Consider the following 21,183-nt stretch of genomic DNA (forward strand, 5'->3'; position numbering starts at 1 on the left):
TCCTTGCTTATAGTAATCAGTCTTTCAAACTGAAACATCTTAATTTGTGGGGGTGTTAGTTTTTTTTGTTGTTGTTAGTGTAGGAAAGAGTGATAGATGACTATGCTTTTTGTCTGATTTTGTTATTTAATACATTGTGGTTGATCTTCAATGTTTTAGTTCCAGAAGGCAGAATCCGATCTGGATTACATTCAACACAAATTGGAGTTTGAAATAATGAAAAACCTTCCTGATAATACATCAGCAGAGGTACTATTTTCACATTAAAATTGTAAATTTTGTTGTATCTTGCACAAATTCCCTGTAAATGGGTAGTTCTCTTTAATCATACAACACGTTTTATTGGATATAGATATATGTCAAAAACTCCTGGTCATCTTGTTTGTTTTTGTTCTATTTTTGCAACATACCAAGACAGTTGATGTAGATTTATTTTAAAATAAATCTTAGTATAATGGAATGCTCCATACTTGTGTTTTGAAAAATCAGCTGAAGTGTTAGCAGGCACTGTCAACTTCAACACCCTCCTCAAGACGCACCTCTGCTATGACCCTTGTAATAGATCAGCCAACAAATGATGACTAGACTCAGGGCTTGTGGGAGAAAGAAAAAGGGTAAGGGGGGTACAATACGTTATTTATATTATTTTTTTGTAAATCTTCCCTCACCCACCCAATATGTTCAGATGCAGTGAAAAAGAACATTGATTTTTTACAAGAGGCGTCTTACACGTTCTAACTCAGGAAAATTAAGAAAGCACCAAAACACAGGATCTTCATTCTACTGTTATCTTCTGTGGAACCAGAGAGTTAGTGGGTTATTACTATTTGTTTGCCTATGAAAAGTTATGTGGCATGGGTAGATGGAGTAAGACTTTCCAAAACATGAAAGATGTCATTTTATGGGTAATGTGTTAATGATTGTAGTTAAGTGCTTCCACTATAAAGTGTCTCTTTCAATTCTTTTTTTTACCAGCTCTAGTTGCCATATACTTTGGGAACATCTAATCTATGTTTAGGCTTGTGTAGCCAAATTGATCATCTTTCTAATGTCTTGCTAGTTTAAATGTACTTTTCACCTTGATGTAGGAAAATCCAGTGACTCTCTTAGAGAAACTCTCAGTAGTGAAGTCACGTTATAAAATGTTATGTGCGCAGCTGGAAGAAATTTCCAAAGAGCAAAGAGAGTCTATGAGCTGTATTCATGCTACTCTAGAAAACACTATGAAGATGGTGCAGGCACTACAGCGACACGCTGATCTTGAGGTAATGTTTTCAGTTTACTAATATGGGCCCCAGTCCTGTAAATGCACACATGTAACCTTATGGATGGGAGTAGTTCCTTTTAAATCAAGAATAAACATGTATGTAGAAAAATGTTACTGGAACAGGGGTTAGGTGTGTGTGTGTGTGTGTGTGTAAAATCTTCTTTCTTTTTCTGTTGAGAGATCAGATATTTCACATTACTGAAGTAACAGCTCAATATATTGTACTCGATCCTAAAAATGCTTTTGCATTTGAGCAGCCTATTGAAGTCAGTGGGGCTACTCACATTAATTAAGGTTTCTGGGACTGGGCTCATTGTTGAACTCATAGATCTGATTCACCATTGTGGTAAGCCAAGGTAATTCTGGTGGAATTCCATTGATTTCAAGATGGAGTAACACAATGATGAATCATACCCCATGTCTCTGAATAGTTTGATGGAAATTGATGTCTCAGACACTGAATTAAATCCCAATTTTTAAACTGCTCTTTCAAGTGTTATCTATTATCTTGAAAGCTGGCAGTTAGAAAGTGAAACTGACTGTAAAGAAAACTGAAAATGAGTAATGTATTTTCACTGTCTGAGTGGAGGTAAATATAAATTGTGAACAGTCTAAAATTATTTTAATTTTTAATAGTCTCAGATGTTAGAAAATGTAAAGCTTTTATAAGCATTATCATATTTTTAAAAAGTTTCCTTGTGTTTCTAAGTGCTGTGCAAACATTGACTACTTAATCCTTAGAAACCCTCTTCTTGTTACTTTACAGACAGGGAAGTTTAGACCTAGAGAAGTTAAGTGACAAGCCCAACATCAAACAGAGAATGTTAAACTAAGATATTCCTGGATCCCAGCCCTGTGTTCAGTACTCTGACTGGATGGCACTGCCTCTCTCAAAAATATTATATTTAATCTGACAGTGTCCCTAACCAAACATTGTGACTCTCTTACTTTTATATTTATATATAAAGTTATGCTTTCTCATTATTTAAAAAATGGCAGTTTCCCTCACAGTCAGAGGAGAAAATATAGTTACCCTTCCTCTCCATTTGTGCCAATGTTAAGCTGCCAAGTAGCATGTTGAGAATAATTGTATAGGTTTCTGTCCTGGAGTGAAGTGGTAAAGTCATAAGCCACTTACTTGTGCCAAGGAGGATTAGGCAACAAGTTTTCAGCCAGTAGTTTGTGTATTTGTTTGTAGCCATCTCTATACTTACTATAGCAGAAACTGATGAAACAATTTAAAAGAAGGGATTAGAATTTTTTTTTAAATGGAACACTTATTTTTCAGATGTTAATCTATAGTTCTAACATTAGAATACTATGAATAGATTTTATTTGGAGTTTGAACATGAGTTTACTGGTGAGATTTTCAGAAACACTCAGCCCCTAACTCTTCTCGCATTGAAGTTAATGGGAGTTGACTATAGTTTTAAATGGGAAAAGATTTAAGCAAACTGAGTACTTCCGAAAATCCCACTGCAAGTGGTGAAAATAGCAGTTTCTTTTTTCCCCTAGCTTTCTCCTCTGTCTGAAGAAGAACAGATTGCAGCACAACAGTTAGCATGTAAAACTGTTAAAAGAACAGATCCACCACTGGAAGAGGTAATTGTGGCTTTACATGCTTGATTCTGCAAGCCAGTTACTCCTGAGTAATCTCCGTGAAGTCAGTGGGACTATTTGTGTGAATTAAGACTGCTCACTTGACTAACGGTTTTCAGGAGTATGACCTGAAATAGATTATCACTTTTTACTTTTCTGGTTTATTGCACAAATGTTTTGTTTGGTCATTCACCCATCCCACCCTCCCCGGAAAGGTTTTGTTCAAGAAAATTTTGTTTTGGAAAAGCAACTTTAACCTGTTACCATTTACTAAGAAAACGGTGACATCTTTGTTTTTATATGGTAGCATATATTTTAAAGTACCAGAGGATGGGTAAATCATGCTGCTTTAGATCACATCTAGTGTGCAAAACAAACATGAACAGTACCTTGAATTCAGAAGAGTATTCTGTTCTGGTTGGTCAGTTTCTTGTCACAAGTGCTCTGTCAGATCATTCAGCTATTAGTAGAATAGATACTAAATCTTTGGGGTGGGGGTGAAGAGCATAATTACTTCAGTCAAATGCCTATAAATATGGAAAATTATTCTAATTTCTTGTTAAATATTAAATGTAATATGAAAACTAGCTAAGACTAACTTAACCACATTACAATGCTGATGGAATATAATAAGAAACTAAAGAGGTCTAACGCTTTTAGGCAGAAACTCAGGATTTCTGCCATAAAACCAATCATAACAAAGACTTTTCATGGTATTAAACAACAAATATCAGCAAAGAGTTAGTCAGAGTCTTTGTTACATTATAACAAATATGATTTAGGTTTAGGGGAGGAACTTATCTAGACTTATCTCACCTGTTTGGCACTAGGATTTCTGCATGCTGACTAGTAGCTAGGGTGGTAACTCACAAAGAAGCATACACTTAATGCTTAAGAATTCTATCATAACAATTCCTTGGCAATTAATTGCCAACAATCAACCATATTTCTATATTGGTAACTATGTTAAAAACTACAGCTACTACTTCACAATTGTAGCACAGTATATATGAATCTTGACGTCATATTCTATTTATTTTTAGCCATTGTGTTCAGTGTCTACAGTTCCTATTCCAGATGGGGGTAAGTGCTGACAACCCCATTCTACTGATTCACAGATATCAGCTTCCTTTTCTGAGCATTAACTCTGTGTGCGTGTGTGCACGTGTGTGTGTAAGATACCTTAATTGTAAGATACTCAAACATACCAAGTTCAAGATTTAGGACATCAATATGTATCTTAAGACTATATTGACATTATTAGTGTATTTCATTGTGGACTTATATATTGTGAAATTCAAGGTTAGCATAAAAAAATCAACATTTTAAATACATATATAATATGCCCACAATGAAGTGCGTGTGTATGTATAATTCATTTTATACGTGTATGTACAGATGGAGTTTTTTGGATGCTAGCCTTAAATTTCATAATATAGGCCCACAATGAAATACACTAACAATGTCAGTATACTCTTAAGATACATACTGATGTCCTAAATATTGAACTTGATATATATTAAAATATATCTTACAATTACAGTCAACCTTAAGAATTTGTCAGTTATTTTTAGTAAAAGTAATGGTCAGGTTGCAGGCAATAAACAAAAACTCATGGAAACCTGTGACCTGTCTGACTTTTACTAAAAATAATGGGTGTGAGGGAGGGGGACTGATGGGGGATGACTGAAGCCCAAGCCCTGCTGGGGGGATGAGAGCCTGAGCCCCGCTGCAGATGGGGCTCCAGTACTCGCCACTACGGCAGCTGAAAGCTCCAGGGACCCTGCCACCTGTGGCAGCTTGAAGCTCCAGGGCCCCCGCCTGCTGACAGCTCTGGCCTCACCGCCCCAGGGCTGAAGCTGCAGCAGAAAATATCACGGAGGTCTCTGAAAGTCATGGAATCTGTGGCTTCCATGACCTCTGTGACAATCTCTTATCCTTAATTATAATCATTACCAAGGGATAGTTGGATAAATCTGCTTCAGTTTCTGAAAGTAAGGCCTTGTAAATAATTTTAGCTGGGAAATGAAGGCCCATTCTTGCTCCTACTACCACTGATGGCAAAACTCCCATTCACTTCTGGGTGAAACAGGATCAGCCAGTGAAGTTTTTGGTCTGAGCTGTCTGTAGAACTTAGTGCCTGAAGTAAACAGTTAATTTACTGTAGTTATAAAATAAATGAACACAGATGTTAGTAACTAGTTTTTGACATTCATTGGAGAGTATATACTTTAATGTAAGAAACTAAGGGCCAAGTTCAACCCCAGGTACAACTCCTGTTTACCTCATTGGGAGTTATGCCAGGATTGAAACTGGTCCTCAATCTGAAATTATTTTATAGTTTAAAAAGACAGTGTTAGTCTTAATATGGGAATAATCATTGCTTCGTCCAGACATGATTATTTATAACAGGGGTTTTCCCAGTGATCTCTTGGTAGCCTCTTGTTACACGAAATTGATAGACCTATATTAGGTTTCCATACATACCTACTTTCTCCCCAGGCCAGTAGGAGCCTTAGCACTCTGGAGGTGTTACACAAGCCTGGAGGGGTGGGGGGAAAGACCATTTAAGAGTGTCCTTTAAGGGCTCTGAGAGGAACACTGTTTATTCTTTCTTGCCTGGGAGAAGGCCGTTTGGTGCCTGGCCACCAGAGGTATCTAAAGTGGGTAAAACTATAATCTTTAGGACTCCTTTGATGTTCCTACAGGAACTTGCCAGGCTAGAAAGATATGCTTCACTGATTTAAAAAAAAAAATCTGTATTTTGTATTTTAAAAATTTTATTCTTCCACTTCCATGATTTATTATCAAAGAAATTACCTATTTTGCTCAGCACATCACTCTGAATACTATGGCTCAAATGGTGAGAACTGCAAATTACTGCACAGAATTGTGATGTACTGAAGGGGTTGGTGGTTAACAAGAATTGGTGCTCTTGAATCTACTGCTGGCAAGCATTGTGTTGCTGAGATTAAAACTAAATGGAAAGTTACATTCTATATGTTTGATATTGCATATGCATAGTGATGAACATACCAGTAAATAAATGTCACTTTTCAGCAAGGATTACTGCTTCCAACAATATGTTCAGAACAGTATTCATGTAACTGTTATAGTTGATACATGGGAAGATATGCCTTTCACCAGTCTTCCAGCTTTCCGTCAGTGCTGAGCAAAACTTGTATAAATTAGGTGTTGCAGCAGTTTAATATTCTATGTAGGCAGTATTACATGAGCACTTCTAAATCTTAGAGTAACTCTAACTTTATCTGTCTATATTTTTTAGTAATTTTTATTTTAAATTTACTAGAACCACAGTTCAAACCCGTGACTAAGGAGATGTTTATGGCTGTACCAAGGATTATCAGAAGTACTGTTAAATTAGTGGACCTGAACAGCTTTTACAGGGAATTATTTAACTACTTTGTTCTAAATGGGAACAGGTAAGAATTGAAAGAGTATATGATTATTGGTTTTCAAGCCTTTATTTTTTAGTAGTTAATTGGTGTGACTGATAAATCATAACTTAATGTAGGCTTTTTTGAAACCAAACAGCAATTAAGTCTGCAGTTATCATATCTCTCCCCCCCCCCACTCCTTATTTGAGTAGGGTTGTGTTAAATGAAAATATCAATTATCTTTACTCATAGCAAAATTAAACAGCAAGTTCAACAGAAATAAATTGTTTAACTTAGTTTAGACCTGGCCTTAAATATGTATGCTAGAAAAGATTTGCAGGTATAGCTATACCAGTAAAACCTCTTAGAAGAACTTGGGGTCTGTCTTTTCAGATTTCAGTAAATACTTTGCTGAATAGTTTTGCTTTTGTCTTGCAGAGCAGCATTGAGTGTTGCACAGATGAACAAGATGAATATGAAAGCCACCAATTCCAGGCTACAAATCCTGAAAGAACTTTCCATTGTAGAAATTGACAAACAAGGAAATGCTAAGTTAACTGTGTAAATTTAAGCCTAAATGAACTAATCATATTTTGATAGAAGGAATTTGGGTGCAGCTCCTGGTGTATTGGAAGACAAATAGTTCTCTGTTTATAAAAAATGATACATATTGTGAAAATTTATTGTTAATGTGACTGTATTTAGGATTCTCTTTGTAATACCGAATTGTGAATTAAAAAGCATATAAAAAGTTTTCTAAACTACTTTTGTTTTTAAGATTTGTAGGACATAGTGGACAGAATCACGTTTTTAACTCCATCATGTTTCAGTACTTGTTTTCCTGCATGGGTATTAATGGCATCTCACCAACATTTTTTACTTGTACTTGGATTCCTGAGTAAGTGATGTGAAAGCCAAGTAGGCTATAAAAGTTTTACTGCTTTATAGGTCACAATTCAGGGCAACTGGCCATGTATTCCCCATCAGTGGCCCAGCAAGGGCACCCACTTTTAGGCTTCTGGTTCCTCAGCTATTACCTGTCCTGGATGGAGAGACACATCTCACTTCCTCTTGACCAGGATATTTCCAGGCTGCACAGTTCCCTGCCTACATTGTGAATTCCCCCACAAGACTAACAGCCTAAGCAGATTTGTTTTGCCTTCTTTTCAGAGATTGAGCCCTTTGTTTCCTCTTTGACATAGGACTATATGCAACTCCCAGTTAGGTCAATGGGAATCTTTCAGTTGACATTAATGGAAGCTGGATTGGACCCATAGTCACTATTAAAAGATTATTAATTCTTGGCATGTTTTGTCTGGTGTATCAAAGTCACAGGACCAAGGCATAATTTCTGGAAGCATTTAGAGCATTTACATCTATAAGTCCTTGTGGCAAGTTTTACTATCTAAACTTCAGACTTAATGTTTTTAAATAGATGTAGTGGATTACTTGCACACCAACTGTTCATAATTGGTAGATTTTGTTTTTAAAACAAAAAGCTTCCTGAGGAATGCTAGTCTGTTTTGTAATAACATTGTTTGTTCACCAATGTATTTTTAGGCATCTTGCAAAAATGCAGTGCAGTTAAAACTACAGTAGAACCTGAGAGTTACGAACCCCCACAAATTGAGGTTGTTCGTAACTCTGAAATATTCATAACTGAACAAAACGTTATGATTCTTTCAAAAGTTTACAACTGAACATTGACTTAATACAGCTTTGAAATTTTACTGTACAGAAGAAAAATGTTGCTTTCCCTTTATTGTTTAGCAGTTTACGTTTAACACAGTACTGTACTGTATTTGCCCTTTTTTGTTGTTGGGTCTCTGCTGCTCCCTGATTGTGTACTTCCGGTTCCAAACGAGGTGTGTGGTTGACTGGTCAGTTTGTAACTCTGGTGTTCATAACTCTGAGGTTCTACTGTTATAACAATTTACGTACAATAGGTGGCCAGAATCCTAGATCTGCTGGGGAAAAGCTCTCCAAATTCACCTTTGTTTTGAATATTCTAAAGATCAACACACTGAATAACTTATCAGTGAGTGTAATAAGTATTGAATTAAGTATTTGGAAAATGCTAGAGTATGTGCTTCCTTTTTGAGCTTATGAACTGATATTGTAGAAAGTGGAATAATTTCGACTTTCATTTTCTTAACATTTCCTTGTGAAATCTTTTTTTTTCATTTTTAAAGGAATATGGATTGATATAATTTAAGTACAAATTAAATGAATAGTTTCCAATAAAGTTACTGTACATTACAGTTTATGAATTTTTTGTCTTCATACTGAACTGGCAGAAGGGAGCTGTTTTATCTTAGTTTGCACTGTGTATAAATAGCAAGCTGTAACAACATTTTTTAGTATTTGTGTAGCTCACAAACCTGACGTATTGAGAGACTCATAAAAGACTGAGTAAAGTTTTGTTGCTGGCAGCCACATGTATCTCTGGACAACCAGATTACAAACAGCTGATGCTTTTGTGTTATTCTGAGATGGAGTGGCTACTCTTACATGACTCTTCTGTAATAAGGTAAAATACATCCTGGAATAGTACATACACAAACTTTCTATAGGATTTGATTTTTGAAGATAATTGTTTCTCTAGATATGTTCACACACTGTTGCAATATATTCTGTTTTCATATATGTTTGCTTTTTTCTTTTTTGGGGGTGAGGGGGAGAATGCATGAACATACTATAAGTTCAAATATTGATAAATGGAAAAAAGTATTTTAAAATTATTATAGGAAATTTGCTGTTTCACAAGCTTGCAATCATAGTAATTTCAATGGCCAGTTTCACTGGGTGGTAGTGATCAGTTATTTTATTTCAGTATATGCACTTAAAAAATACAAAATAAAAGAACCTCTCCTGTACTCTAGGTGTCTTGAAAAGCAATTAAAATTACTATCTATGGACTTGCTCCTTAAACTCTACCCAGAAAACTAAGTGGCACGTAGTACAGGTACTGCAGCTTTTACATAGTATTATATAAAATATTAGTTATTGTATACTATAGTTAGTCCATAAATATTTATTGCGCTCTGAAATAATTAACATAAGAAACAACATGTAGCTATCAGAGCAACTCTTGTGAATTTAAAAGTAAATGTCCTTATTCTAATTATTTCAAATTCATTGTTGTTCCAGTAGTGTAATATACAGTTGAATGTGCTTTTTCATAAAACATAAAAAGAAGAAAATAGTGATCTTTTTACTGTACCAAATTCTATTCTGCTTCAAGTTGACTTTTTAATTATGTTGCCTGGACAACCATCGTAACAAACATTCTGAGGGACAACTATAAACATCAGAAGGGGAAGCTACTGATGCATTAAATGACTTTTTAGAGAATACCAGAACATGAACTGCTTGCTCAGCGGGGAAGCTTTTCTCTTCACAACTCCTAAATTTCCCTTAACCTATGCAGGTTTTTTTTTTTTTTTTGTATTACAGTCAAACCACATGGTTAAATTGTTCAATAAAACAATCACTTGGTTTCTGATTCAAGCTATTGTGGCATAGCATAGCAACCACCAGACTGCTATCTTTTTATAAACCTTCCCAGTTTACATGCAGAAATTAAACAATTAGAATACTCCACATTTTTTTTTAATTTGAGATGAACTCACTTCACAAACTGATAAACAAAAGATTATGCTTGGTTAGATCAAAACTGTCAGTCACTTTCTGTTCTAGAGTCAGGCTGCTTTGCTCTTCCTCTCTTCTGTAATGGTAAAGATTAAATTGCTTGTCACTTGGCTGAAGTGACATGAGTGATTGGGGGTGGGCAACACTGCATCTGAAATGGTGCTGTGCGTGATTTAAAGGCAAATGTAGCCAAAGATAAACCATCTGCAGGGCCACTTCAGAAATTGGTTAAATTCTGTCTCTGTCCTTGCATCTAAATTGTGTTTCGTGGGGATTTGGTTGCAACTGTTGCCGAAATCCACTGTCAGCAACAGGCCACTCTGCTAGTGTAGACAAAATTTAGGACAACAGAGTTTAGGATTCATAGAACTAGAAGGACTAAGGACTAACAATAACTGCTTCCTGCAGTTGCAGAAACTCAGTAGGGTTGCTGGCACATAGTACAGGTAGTAAAGGTCTAAAACTAAGTTAAAATCCCTACTTTGAAGAAACAGATGTTCAGAAATGTGTGTGGATTTGCAACAGCTACAGGGAACTGTATTTAAACTTGTTTAGGAGTTAGTGATGTCATCAACTGTAGCAGGGCAACAGAGAACACTCAGCTGTGTATCTGGCAGGTATGTGAGAGGGGTGATTATTAATAATGGCAACCAGAGGCATTAAAAAAAGGCATTTTCAGGGCCCCCCAAAACATTAAATTGAAATACCTGTCATGATTTCAATAAATACTGAGTTCTTTTTATTTCCCTTCTGTGGGTTTTTATTATATTTTAAAGCTTTTTGTTGCAATCCTGAGCCCTAGAAACAGCCATGCCAGTCCTACTGCTTGTAAATTAGGACAGCATCCTCTTCCTGGCTCCAGTGAGATTGGAGGCTGGGGCCGAAGATGGTGCACGTTGTTGATGCTGCTGCCTGCGGAATAAGGAGGGGGAGAATTTAAAGCTTATTTACGAGCCTGCAAAACTGGGCCACGGTTACAGTCTCCTACCTAATGCTGCAGCAGTGTGGGGAGAGGGGTTACACTCTGTGGATGCTGCAACTTGCCGGCGGGGGAGAAGAGAAGACTGTATCCTGTCCTTAATTTGTAAGGAAAGAGGTGCTGGGGTCAAGCAACTTTTACATTAATAACTCATGCAGCAAGCCCAGAGAGGCTGGGGCTATGAACTGCCAAGCTCTGGCAAAAATTAAGCATGGGTTATAACCCCTGCTGGTGCTGAAACCTGCAGCAGTGAGAGAAAAACGGGGGTGGGAGAGGAACCTGTATCCTCAGCAGTTGGGAGGTTGCACCCACTGCGGATGCTGCAGCAGTGGGAGAAGGGGGGGGTGCTGCAGCCTCAGCAGGTGAAGGGGGCGGGGCCTGCACCCTTTGCGGATGCTCCACCCCAGCGCGCCCAAGGCAGCGTCCAGGCCCCTGCAGCAGCAGGCGGGGGCGGTGCGGCGCCTGCGCACTGAGGCCGGGCGGGTCACGTGAGGGAGGGGCCCGGCTCCGTCAGCCGCAGGGCGGGCAGGCGGGAGGCCGAGCTGAGGGAGGAGCCGGCGGCGGCGCCCCGACCCCCAGGGCGAACATGGCCGGTAGCTAGTGGGTCCGGGGCGCTGCGGAGGGAGCCGGGCCGGTGAGGAGCAGCCTCTCCCCCGCGGCTCCTTACGCTCTTCCCCCCCTTCTCTCCCGCAGGGGCTGCGGCCGGGACCTGCTCCCCGGGGCGCTGGGGAGCCTCCCCGCTCCGGGCGGGCGCCGGGAGAGCCGAGGCCATGGACGAGCAGAGCGTGGAGGTGAGGGGATGGGCAGCACCCACCTGCTGGGGCGGGGCGGGAGGCCGCCTACGGCCGAGCTGGGGGTGCCAGGACGCCTGGGTTCGCCCCGGCTCCTTGTGCGGCAGGTCGAGGTGAGCAGCGCTCTGCTGCCAGGTCTCGCCGGTTGAAACGGTGCTGGCCACCTCTGCTGGCTGCACAGGAAAGTCGGGCCTCGCCCACCTGCCAGGATGGTCTGTGCATCAGCCTTGGGGAAGGGAGAACAGGTGGCTGATGTTTGGGTTTCCAGAAAGCCTCCAACAAAGTCCCTTGTGAGAGAATAAGGAAACTAGGGCCTGGCCTCTACCAAAGGCTTAAGTTGACCTAGCTGTGGTGCTCAGAGGTGTGAATTGTCCTCTCATTTCACACCCCTGCGAGGCAAAGTGAGGCTGATCTAAGCTGTGGTGTCAACACCGCCAGCTGGCCAGGAGAATTCTTTCATTGACCTAGCTACAGTCTCTTCAGCAGATGGATTTGCTACAGCAACAGAAAAAACCTCTTCTGTCTGTAGCAAGTGTCTACACTGCGGCAGCGTAACTGCAGCTGTGTCACCGTCGTGCTTGTAATGTAGACGTACCACGAGTAGTTGTGGGGTGAGAGGTTGAACAGTGCTGTAAGTTATTGCCCAAGAGGCAAAAAACAAAGTATAGGTGTAAGTGGGTGTTTTTCAGCATGTCACAAGGCAATGGCTGGGTGCCACAAGGTTCTGTACTGAGACTTGGGGTTTAATATATGCATTAATCTGGAAAAGGGAGTGAGCCGTGAAAGCGACAAAAAATGCAGATGACACAAAGTTATTTAGGTTAGTCCAGGTTAGAGAAGGTTTTGAAGAACTTCAGAGACACATCATAAAGCTAGCAATGGAGAGCATGATGGCTGATTAACCTTAGTTTTGGCACATGAAAGGTAAAATGCACATTGGAGGGAGTAATTGGAATCCATCAGACACTCTGCTGCTGTATTAGTTGTAACCACACAAGAAAAAGGTCCAAACACCATTGTGGACAGTTTTCCTGAAAAAACATCATCTCAGTGTGCAGTAATAGGAAACAAACAATATTATGGTATAGGAAATACAGAAAATATTATGCCACTTGTATAAATAAATAAAAGGTTGCCCTCATTTGAAATACTGTATTCAGTTATGGTCACCTTTCCTCAAAAATTAGAGCAACAATAGGATTTCAGAGATAGGAGACAAGTGTTTTGAGGTATGGAAAGGTTTATGTAAGAAGAGAATGAGAAGATAGGAGATATAAGGGCTGGGAAATTGACCATCATAGCTCTAGCAGATTAACTATTCAGCTATAGGTACTCTGGAATAAGTGATTTTTGAGCTGTCCTCAATTCTTTCAAATATGTCCACCTCCTTCCTAAATTGTGGTGCCCAGAATTGGACACAGTACTCCAGCTGGGGCCTCAGCAGTTCTGAGTAGAGCGGGACTGTTACCTCCCATGTCTTACATACAACACTCCTGTTAATACACCCCAGAATCATATTGGCCTTTTTTTTGAAGCCGCATCACATTGGCAATTCATATTCAGTTGAATGTTGATACATTGGAGATGGTTCAGTTAAAAGCCACAAGAATGATTAAAGGATTGGAAAACATGCCTTACAGCGGTAGACTTAAGGAGCTTGAGTTTTGTAACTTAATAAAGGGAAGGTTAAAGGGTGAGATCAGTCTATAAGTACCTACATGGGGAACAAATATTTGATAATGTGCTTATCGGTCCAGCAAGCTATTATAACAAGATCCAATGACACTAAGTAGTTAGGCAACTTCAGACTGGAAATGAGGTGTACATTTTTAACAATTAGGGTAATTGGATGTTTCTCTAAAAAATGTGCTCTAGTTGAAATAGGAATTATTGTGGAGAAGTTCTATGGCTTGTGCTATCAGGAGGTCAGACTAAGTGATCGCATTGGCCCTCCTGGCTTTAGAATGTGGTTCTGTATGTGTAGAGTGCTTGTTCATTCAGGCTATTCAGTGTCCTACACATACAAGTGGGAATAGTGTCTTTTGGCTATAGACATATACAGATGGAAAAAAATAAAGTGATAAAACAAAGTGAGCTAACAGCATGTTCATGGGAAAAGGAGAAAATGGGAAAGTGTGATCCATGGTTGTTTATCTTGGGACATGCCACCATCATGATTCAAGTCCAACATGTCATCCACAGCCTTGCAAAGTAGGACTTATTGTTATTAAACCTGATGCTTTGACTGCTGAACATCTAACAAGCTTCAAATATATATCTTACCACTCGTGTGAATCTTAACTTTTTGCAGAGCATTGCTGAGGTGTTCCGATGTTTTATTTGTATGGAAAAGTTGCGTGATGCACGTCTGTGTCCACATTGCTCCAAGCTATGTTGTTTCAGTTGCATTCGGGTAAGTTCGCATTTTATTTTCTAATTTCTATGTATACATAGATTCTTAAATAAAGAGCTACAGGGCAAACTTATTTGTGTCCTTGTTGGAGCACTGAGAGTTTCCTTTCCTTACTCTGTGCTCCTTGTTTCTCCCTATAAAAGTTATGACTTGTACCATGACCAACCCTTTTGGATCACTCAACACCAATTAATTGGCTGGAAGAGTGACTTTTGAGCATCAAGCATACAACAGTTCCTTCCTCTAACATCTCATAAGGGGCCTTTTCAGTGGTGCCTGCAGTACAGAGTTGTGCTAGGCCATAATATCTTTGTCATTTGTGTGACCCTGTCCATACTAAAACAGGCTTCAATCATGGCTGCTGAATTTTTGCCTGGCACCATGTTCAGAAGCCATGCTAGAAGCCTGTTGAGTGGGTAGTTGGGTAGTCTTGGGCATGGTTTTTCCTGTCTCAAAATTATGAGCACTTAAGTACCTAAACAATTGCTACTGTTGTATTTGACAATAACACTTACAGCATGGTTTTGAGTGTAGGACCTATGACTTGTGAAGGTGGAAAATTTTGAGATCTTGGTTAGTGTTTATGGGTCTGGCAAATAGAAAATCCATCCTTTGACTTGTAACTTGTGCACATGAGGGATAGCTCAGTGATTTGAGCATTGGCCTGCTAAACCCAGGGTTGTGAGTTCAATCCTTGAGGAGGCCACTTAGGGATCTGGGGCAAAAATTGGTCCTGCTAGTGAAGGCAGGGGGCTGGACTCGATGACCTTTCAAGGTCCCTTCCAGTTCTAGGAGATTGGTATATCTCCAATTATTAAGGGGGTTGGACTAGATGACCTCCTGAGGTCCCTTCCAACCCTGAGATTCTATGATTCTTTGCTGCTTCTATGATTCTATGATTATAGATCAAGATATTAAGGACTCTAACCGTGCATTAAGGATGTTAGTTGGGTTACTGTTGCCCTCTGGAAGTGGTTCTTAACTTTTTTGGGCTCAGGACCCATTTGTAAACCTTGATGGACTGTCATGACCTTGAGAGATGCCCCCAAACCTAATTCTCTTCCTCTCAGTGGTCTGTCCTTGGTGAGGGGGAGCTTAGAGTTCAGATTCCAGATACTTTGGCCAGGTGTGAACAGCTGGGCAACCCATCCCCCACTGGCAACTTGGGAGAAGGGTGGTAAGATGAGACACCCACCCAAAAATCCAGTTCCCCCCACATGGTGCATGAGGCACAGAGGATAAAGCAGGGATTTGGGGTCCTGGGGTTAAAGGGAGGTCAGGGGAGCCTGGGAGTGTAATGAGGAAGGAGTTGGGGGTGCTGGGGAAGGACATGGGAGTGGAGGGGTCTGAGGGAGTTACAGCAAGCCAACACCACCTCAGAAAACACACACACCTCACACGGCCCATGGGAGGCAGAGAGTAAAGAGGATTTGGAGTCCTTGGGGTAAAGTGGGTGGGCTGAGGGAAGGAGTTGGTGGGCAGAAAGGGCTGGGAGTACAGTGAGGGAAGATCTGGGGGGCTAGGATGGTCAGTATGATGGGGAGGAGTCACCCAGCTGTGGGGGAAGGATACGTTGGGAGGCCCATTCTGGAAGGGATGGAGGGCAGGATGGGGTATGGAAAATGGGGTGTCACCTGGCGGTGGGGCGGGGGATTATCTTGGAGGAGGGAAAGTATCCACGGGAGACTGTGACACCAACTACACCCTCTCAGCTCCTGTCCTGGGGGTCCAGCTGGGCTCAGCTCCCCATTCTGGGCATTGTGACCTGGTGCATGGGGTAACAGTGCCCCTCATTCAAATTCGGCCCAGCCATCCCTGTGTCATTATGTCAGAGGGGTGGGGTGGGCCAAATTGCTACACTGTTCAACGCATCACAACATTCAGAGCAGAGAGAGCTGAGTTCAGCCAGCCCCATGACCCTTTGACATTTTCTGGTGACCCAATTTTGGGTCGTAGCCCATGGGCTGAGAAATTTTGCTCTGGCAGAGAGGAGTTTTTAATTCGAGACTTAAGACATAGTAGTTTGAATAAGTTAAGCAGTTTTATCACTAAAGTTTGAATTTGCAGTTTATATTAAGGTGATCCAGTTCTCACCAGGCCTATATGTGCCTTTTTAATGAAGTTTATCTTCCCGACCCTGCCATTCAATGCCTACTGGATTGCTAGTCAATAAATCAATTAATTGTAATATCTCCTGAAGGAAAGCTATATGACTAGCTAAGTAGCAGAATATGTGGTTCCTTGAAAACTAGACTGGAGAAACACCTGCAATATCTTTGCTTTTTACTAAATATGCCCCTTAGTGTGTAACTATGGGTCTATGTGATAGATTCTGTGGCTTCTGGTGGTATGCCAGACATCTCAAAACTCCCTTTATTGTAACAGTAGAACTGTTGTTAAATCAACTCTCCTCACCCCCCAAAAAACCCCCTTTCTGTTTCCTGTGGGGGTTAAAATAGTTGTATGTTAAACTGAGATTGCTTGTATTCGCTAAATCCCATGAATTTAAAATCATGAGTGTAAATAAGGGAAAAATACAGGAGGATTGGCACAGGAAAAATGACACATAGTGTAAGTGAGACAAAAGTGAAACCAGTGTGTGTGAATGTTCCATATCTTTAACTCTCTTGTGTGTCTCAAAATGTGCCTATCTTCTTTTTCCATAGCGTTGGCTAACTGAACAAAGAGCTCAGTGCCCTCACTGTCGGTAAGATATTTTTAATAAATTAGAAATACACTATAACTCTGTAGTCAGCTTTCTTGTGGTTATTAGGTGTGTGGAGAGTTTTTTTTTGTGTCTCGGTCAGTATACTGTATGTATCACAAGCTTCTCTTTTGAAGGTTATTCTTAATGTGATATGAAGCCTTATCTAAACTGGCAAAGTAATTATTTTAAATCTTTTTTTTAGTATGGCCAGGACTGACCTATGTAAAATTTTGGTGATCCACACCATGTTGTTCCATCCATTTGAGGGATATAATCACATCTAGCCAGAAGAAGTGGACAGGACTCCTCTCAGAACTATTCAGTGTCACTCTTTGAATGACCAGCACAGGGACCAAACAACACTTCTAGCTTTTAGACTGACTGAAATTTACCCTCTTTCTATAAATCTATGAGACAGACATTTCCAGGAATAAACATGTTGCAGCGTGCCCAGAGGCAAGTGGCATGCACATTCTTAATATTTGTGTCCCGTATGTGCAGAGCTTGAAAAAATCCATTTCCTAATGGCAAGTAAGACACTTTTTCTTGCGAGGTGGGTGAGCAACCAGTTTCTTCAGAATGTAAGCTCTTTATATTAAAAGCAAACAAACCCAAAACCTTAATGTTCTAAGCCTGATGGGTTTTGAAGGTAACCTTTCAAATGTGAACTTATGCATTGTAGACAGACAGCTTTATTGTGTCTGCTATTACTCATATGTTTCTCAGCAGAACAGTGGAATTGACAAAGCCAATCTGTTTCATTGTGTTCTTTAGAACCTTGAAATCCTGAAACTGAGTTCCTGAGTCGGGGGCTTTTTTGCCTTCCTCTACAGCCTGGGGCATGGGTCACTTGCAGGTTTAAACTAGTGTAAATGTGAATTCTCTGTAACTTGAAGTCTTTAAACCAGGATTTGAGGACTTCAGTAACTCAGACAGAGGCTAGGGGTATATTTCAGGAGTGAGTGAGGTTTTGTGGCCTGCAACATGAAGGTCAGACTAGATGATCACTATGGTCCCTTCCAACCTTAGTCTATGAATCTAACTTTAACATTTTGTTTGTTTTATTTATTTATTTTGCAGAGCCCCACTCCAGCTACGGGAACTTGTAAACTGTCGTTGGGCAGAAGAGGTTACGCAGCAGCTTGACACACTTCAGCTATGCAATCTCACTAAGCATGAAGAAAATGAAAAAGACAAGTATGTAGAATAGACTCTTCTAAAATTTGAGGATTTTGTAGTTTGTCTCAAAAACAGCAGACATTTAATTCCACTCTCTTAAAATTAGGGAATGGATTGTAGTTCCTAAGTACTGAAAAGTGCTACCATGTAATAGAAGCAGTCAGTAAGTATGCTTTCTTTTATGCTGTCCAGCTGAAAGGTGGTAAGAGTTTGGCAGTTGATTGATTATTTCTAGAAATGGTACCAGTTTCTGTAAGTAGCACTAAAAGCTAAGTCTTTACAGGTCTTTCTGTTTTTATTACCTTGAAAGTTACAGTTGGATTAGCCTGTCCTAACATACTTTGAGTGAAGGGCATGGGAAGATTGAAGAGGGGTGCTACTGCTCGTAGCCATTCACAGTGACCATCTGGACACCAGATGATGAAAGCAAAGAGGGCATTTTAGAGAGTCCTCTGATAATGCATTCAGAAACCTAAAGGGACTCCTGGATGTGCTAGTGCATAAGCCTAGACAAGTCTTTATGTATTTCCCCTATGACATTTGGTCTAAGGCATGCATGGTCTAAAATCCCTCTATGTAGGATTTGCAGTGATGTGGATAACTAAGATTTATTGGTCATATATTGTGCAATTTAACTGTCACTTGTAAATGCCATTTCTCCTTGGATTTCATATAGTGGAGAAAGAACTATGTGAACCAACTTCTTAAATCTTCTGATACAGGCATTCTCTGATACTTGGATAGCATGAAGAATACAGTGCTAATATCACAGCAAAAAGGCATCCCCCTTTGGAGAACTGCAATTTGCAATATTCCATAACAATGCTGATTTGTGCAGATTGTTTTATTGCTAATCATTATAGCACATGAATAGATAAAGGCTCTGGAGTAAAGCTAATTGGGAGAGTATTGAGAGTTCCTGCAAAGAGTGGGCAGAATACAGCAGGAAATAAGGGAGGATGTACAAAGATGAGAAAGGGGATGGGGGGAAAAAGGAAGGGTAGAAATAGCAATTTGTCCCCCCACCCCCCCAAGTGAGAATATTTTCCCACTGAGCAGTGGTGAATAAGGCAATAAAATAATTCATAATTATAACGAAGTATAATAGTTCTTCAAGTCTTTGTCCGTGTGGATCCCATTCAAGATGAATGTGTGTCTCATGTATCCACACTGAGAAACTGTCTTTAAGAACCACAGTTACTATAAGGTAAGTAACTGTTCTGAACTATATAAAGGCACTATTCCATCCTTGATCTTGTGCAAACTTCTCATTTACATCATTCAAAGATCTGCTGTGATGGTGCTTTATAAGCCTGCTCACAGACTATGAAGAATCTGGGATACTGTAGTGACAAAACAATATTTTAAACCACTGCCAATGGTTCAGAAATCAGCCATTTTCATGAACAAAGGTACAGAACAAGAAAAAAATTGAGCTGATGAAAACGATAGCACTAGTTGAAGCCACAATTAAAGACTAGTATAAAGCAACCCTTCAGATGTTACATTTCCCAGTTTAACTATCTGATGGTCAAATGTATGCAAACTAAGACATTGAAATATTGAATTTCTGTGTATTTAAGTTATTGTTGCATTCTGTATAAGTAGTCCTTTTTCTTTAATTATTCATTTTAGTTTCTCTATATTCTTCCAGTAAAAATAGGTTGACAAAAAGTCATCAAAGAATTCATCTGAATGTATAGATCTTGCACAGAGTCCTGGAGACAGTATTATAACTGACTAGTTTCACCCTTACTGCAGAAGAAAGCTGGGACTACTTATGATACGTGAATCCGCTTTCTATATTCAGTAGCCATATATAGGCAAGAAGCATCATACCGTTTTTTGGGAATCCCTGAAGTGTGTGTGCTGTCGTCTGGGTCCAGTACTGATAGAAATTTTACTGTAAAGCCAGGCCACCGTGATCCTCTTAAGTCTTGAAAGGAACTTAAAGGGAAATCAAGTTACTCAAGTATCTTGGACCCAGATTGCTAAGCGTAGCTGAGAAACCTGTGTTTAAAGAAACTCGTCATTTGCCATTTGCTTTGAGAGAGTAGTCTTGTTACATATGAACCTTCTTCTAGTTAAAATGTTGATGCCTCACTTTGACACTTACATGCCACATTGATCCACACCTCAGAATACTTTAGGTTTACAAAACCTTTCTAAGTTACTAGATTGAAATGCCAACAATCATTTGAAATTTTTAGCTTCTAGAATCAGTTAATTCAAAGCCTGGTTCATTAGTGTACCATGCAGCTAAGATGATGCTTAAAACCAGCTTCCAGAGTGCACTTTCTCACCTCCAGGAGAAATTTCCTGGGAAGATATTATATGTGAGATGAAGTAAAACGATGGCATGCTTTGCAAGGCAAGAAGAATACATCTAATTAATTTTGCTATTGGCCATTGGGAAACCATTTGTAATTCCTAGATTTTGAGCTTTGCTCTCAAAATCATGTCAACAAAACAAATCAAGCTTCTGAACCTTTTCATACTCCACGCACCACTATGTAATTTCTCATCACTGTTTTTTGGTGGTTTTTTTTAAGGTGTGAAAACCATCATGAAAAACTCAGTGTATTCTGCTGGACATGTAAGAAATGTATCTGTCACCAGTGTGCTCTCTGGGGAGGAATGGTGAGTAGAAGGCTTGTAGCATGTTATGTCCATGTGGAGCATAGGAAATTCTTAGTAGTGCCTGAATTGTATTACAGAAGCAGTGCCAATGGCATGAAATTGTTAGCGTTGTTTTCAAATTACCTTTAAAATTCTCTAGTTATAGTATGTGAACAAATGAGTCTTATGAATTTTGACATAGATAATGTTTCCTGTTACAAGTTCAAGCTTCTTCTGGAAAGATGCTAGAATTACCATCCTGAGTATGAATTTAGTAACCAAGACTGTTATAGATAAACTGAAAGTGACAATGAATCCCTAGCACAAAAAAAAATCGTTCACATAATCATGTAACACAAATTACATTTGTGTTGCACATACTCAGCAATAATCTTCAGTAGTTGAAAGCTAGTCTTAAATGGGCATCTGCTCAATCTTCACCAACCTGAGTGGAAACTAGAACACACTTTCCCTCATTTATCTTTTATACAATGTGGCCAACTGTAAGAACTACTTTGGACTTCACTGTTAAGTGTTATAAATCTGAGTGACTGAGGAGGCACTCTCTAGTCATGTTTGG

At 39.6% G+C, this 21,183-nt stretch overlaps 2 protein-coding genes across 7 annotated transcripts in view; both read left to right on the plus strand.

Annotated features, from left to right (window-relative positions):
• The window catches only part of SKA2 (spindle and kinetochore associated complex subunit 2), a 21,192-nt gene extending 14,164 nt beyond the window's left edge, over positions 1-7,028 (plus strand). For 2 of the 3 annotated variants that reach the window (XM_039508062.1, XM_039508064.1), the window contains 6 exons: positions 160-249; positions 1,089-1,265; positions 2,783-2,869; positions 3,910-3,949; positions 6,177-6,309; positions 6,703-7,028. In XM_039508062.1, coding sequence (XP_039363996.1) covers positions 160-249; positions 1,089-1,265; positions 2,783-2,869; positions 3,910-3,949; positions 6,177-6,309; positions 6,703-6,829 — 654 coding nt within the window. In that variant the 3' untranslated portion in view covers positions 6,830-7,028. The remainder of the gene's footprint in view (positions 1-159; positions 250-1,088; positions 1,266-2,782; positions 2,870-3,909; positions 3,950-6,176; positions 6,310-6,702) is intronic. The other variant, XM_039508063.1, reaches the window with a different exon arrangement.
• Positions 7,029-11,347: 4,319 nt separating this feature from the next.
• TRIM37 (tripartite motif containing 37) overlaps positions 11,348-21,183 on the plus strand; it is a 49,074-nt gene continuing 39,238 nt past the window's right edge. For 2 of the 4 annotated variants that reach the window (XM_039507924.1, XM_039507926.1), the window contains exons 1-6: positions 11,348-11,487; positions 11,588-11,685; positions 13,997-14,098; positions 16,765-16,805; positions 17,886-18,002; positions 20,537-20,624. In XM_039507924.1, the coding sequence (XP_039363858.1) occupies positions 11,481-11,487; positions 11,588-11,685; positions 13,997-14,098; positions 16,765-16,805; positions 17,886-18,002; positions 20,537-20,624 (453 nt within the window). In that variant the 5' untranslated portion in view covers positions 11,348-11,480. Of the gene's footprint in view, positions 11,686-13,996; positions 14,099-16,764; positions 16,806-17,885; positions 18,003-20,536; positions 20,625-21,183 lie in introns of all 4 variants that reach the window. The other 2 variants (XM_039507925.1, XM_039507927.1) reach the window with 2 other exon arrangements.

Source organism: Mauremys reevesii, linkage group 20, assembly GCF_016161935.1.
Source record: "Mauremys reevesii isolate NIE-2019 linkage group 20, ASM1616193v1, whole genome shotgun sequence".
Lineage (NCBI taxonomy): Eukaryota > Metazoa > Chordata > Testudines > Geoemydidae > Mauremys > Mauremys reevesii.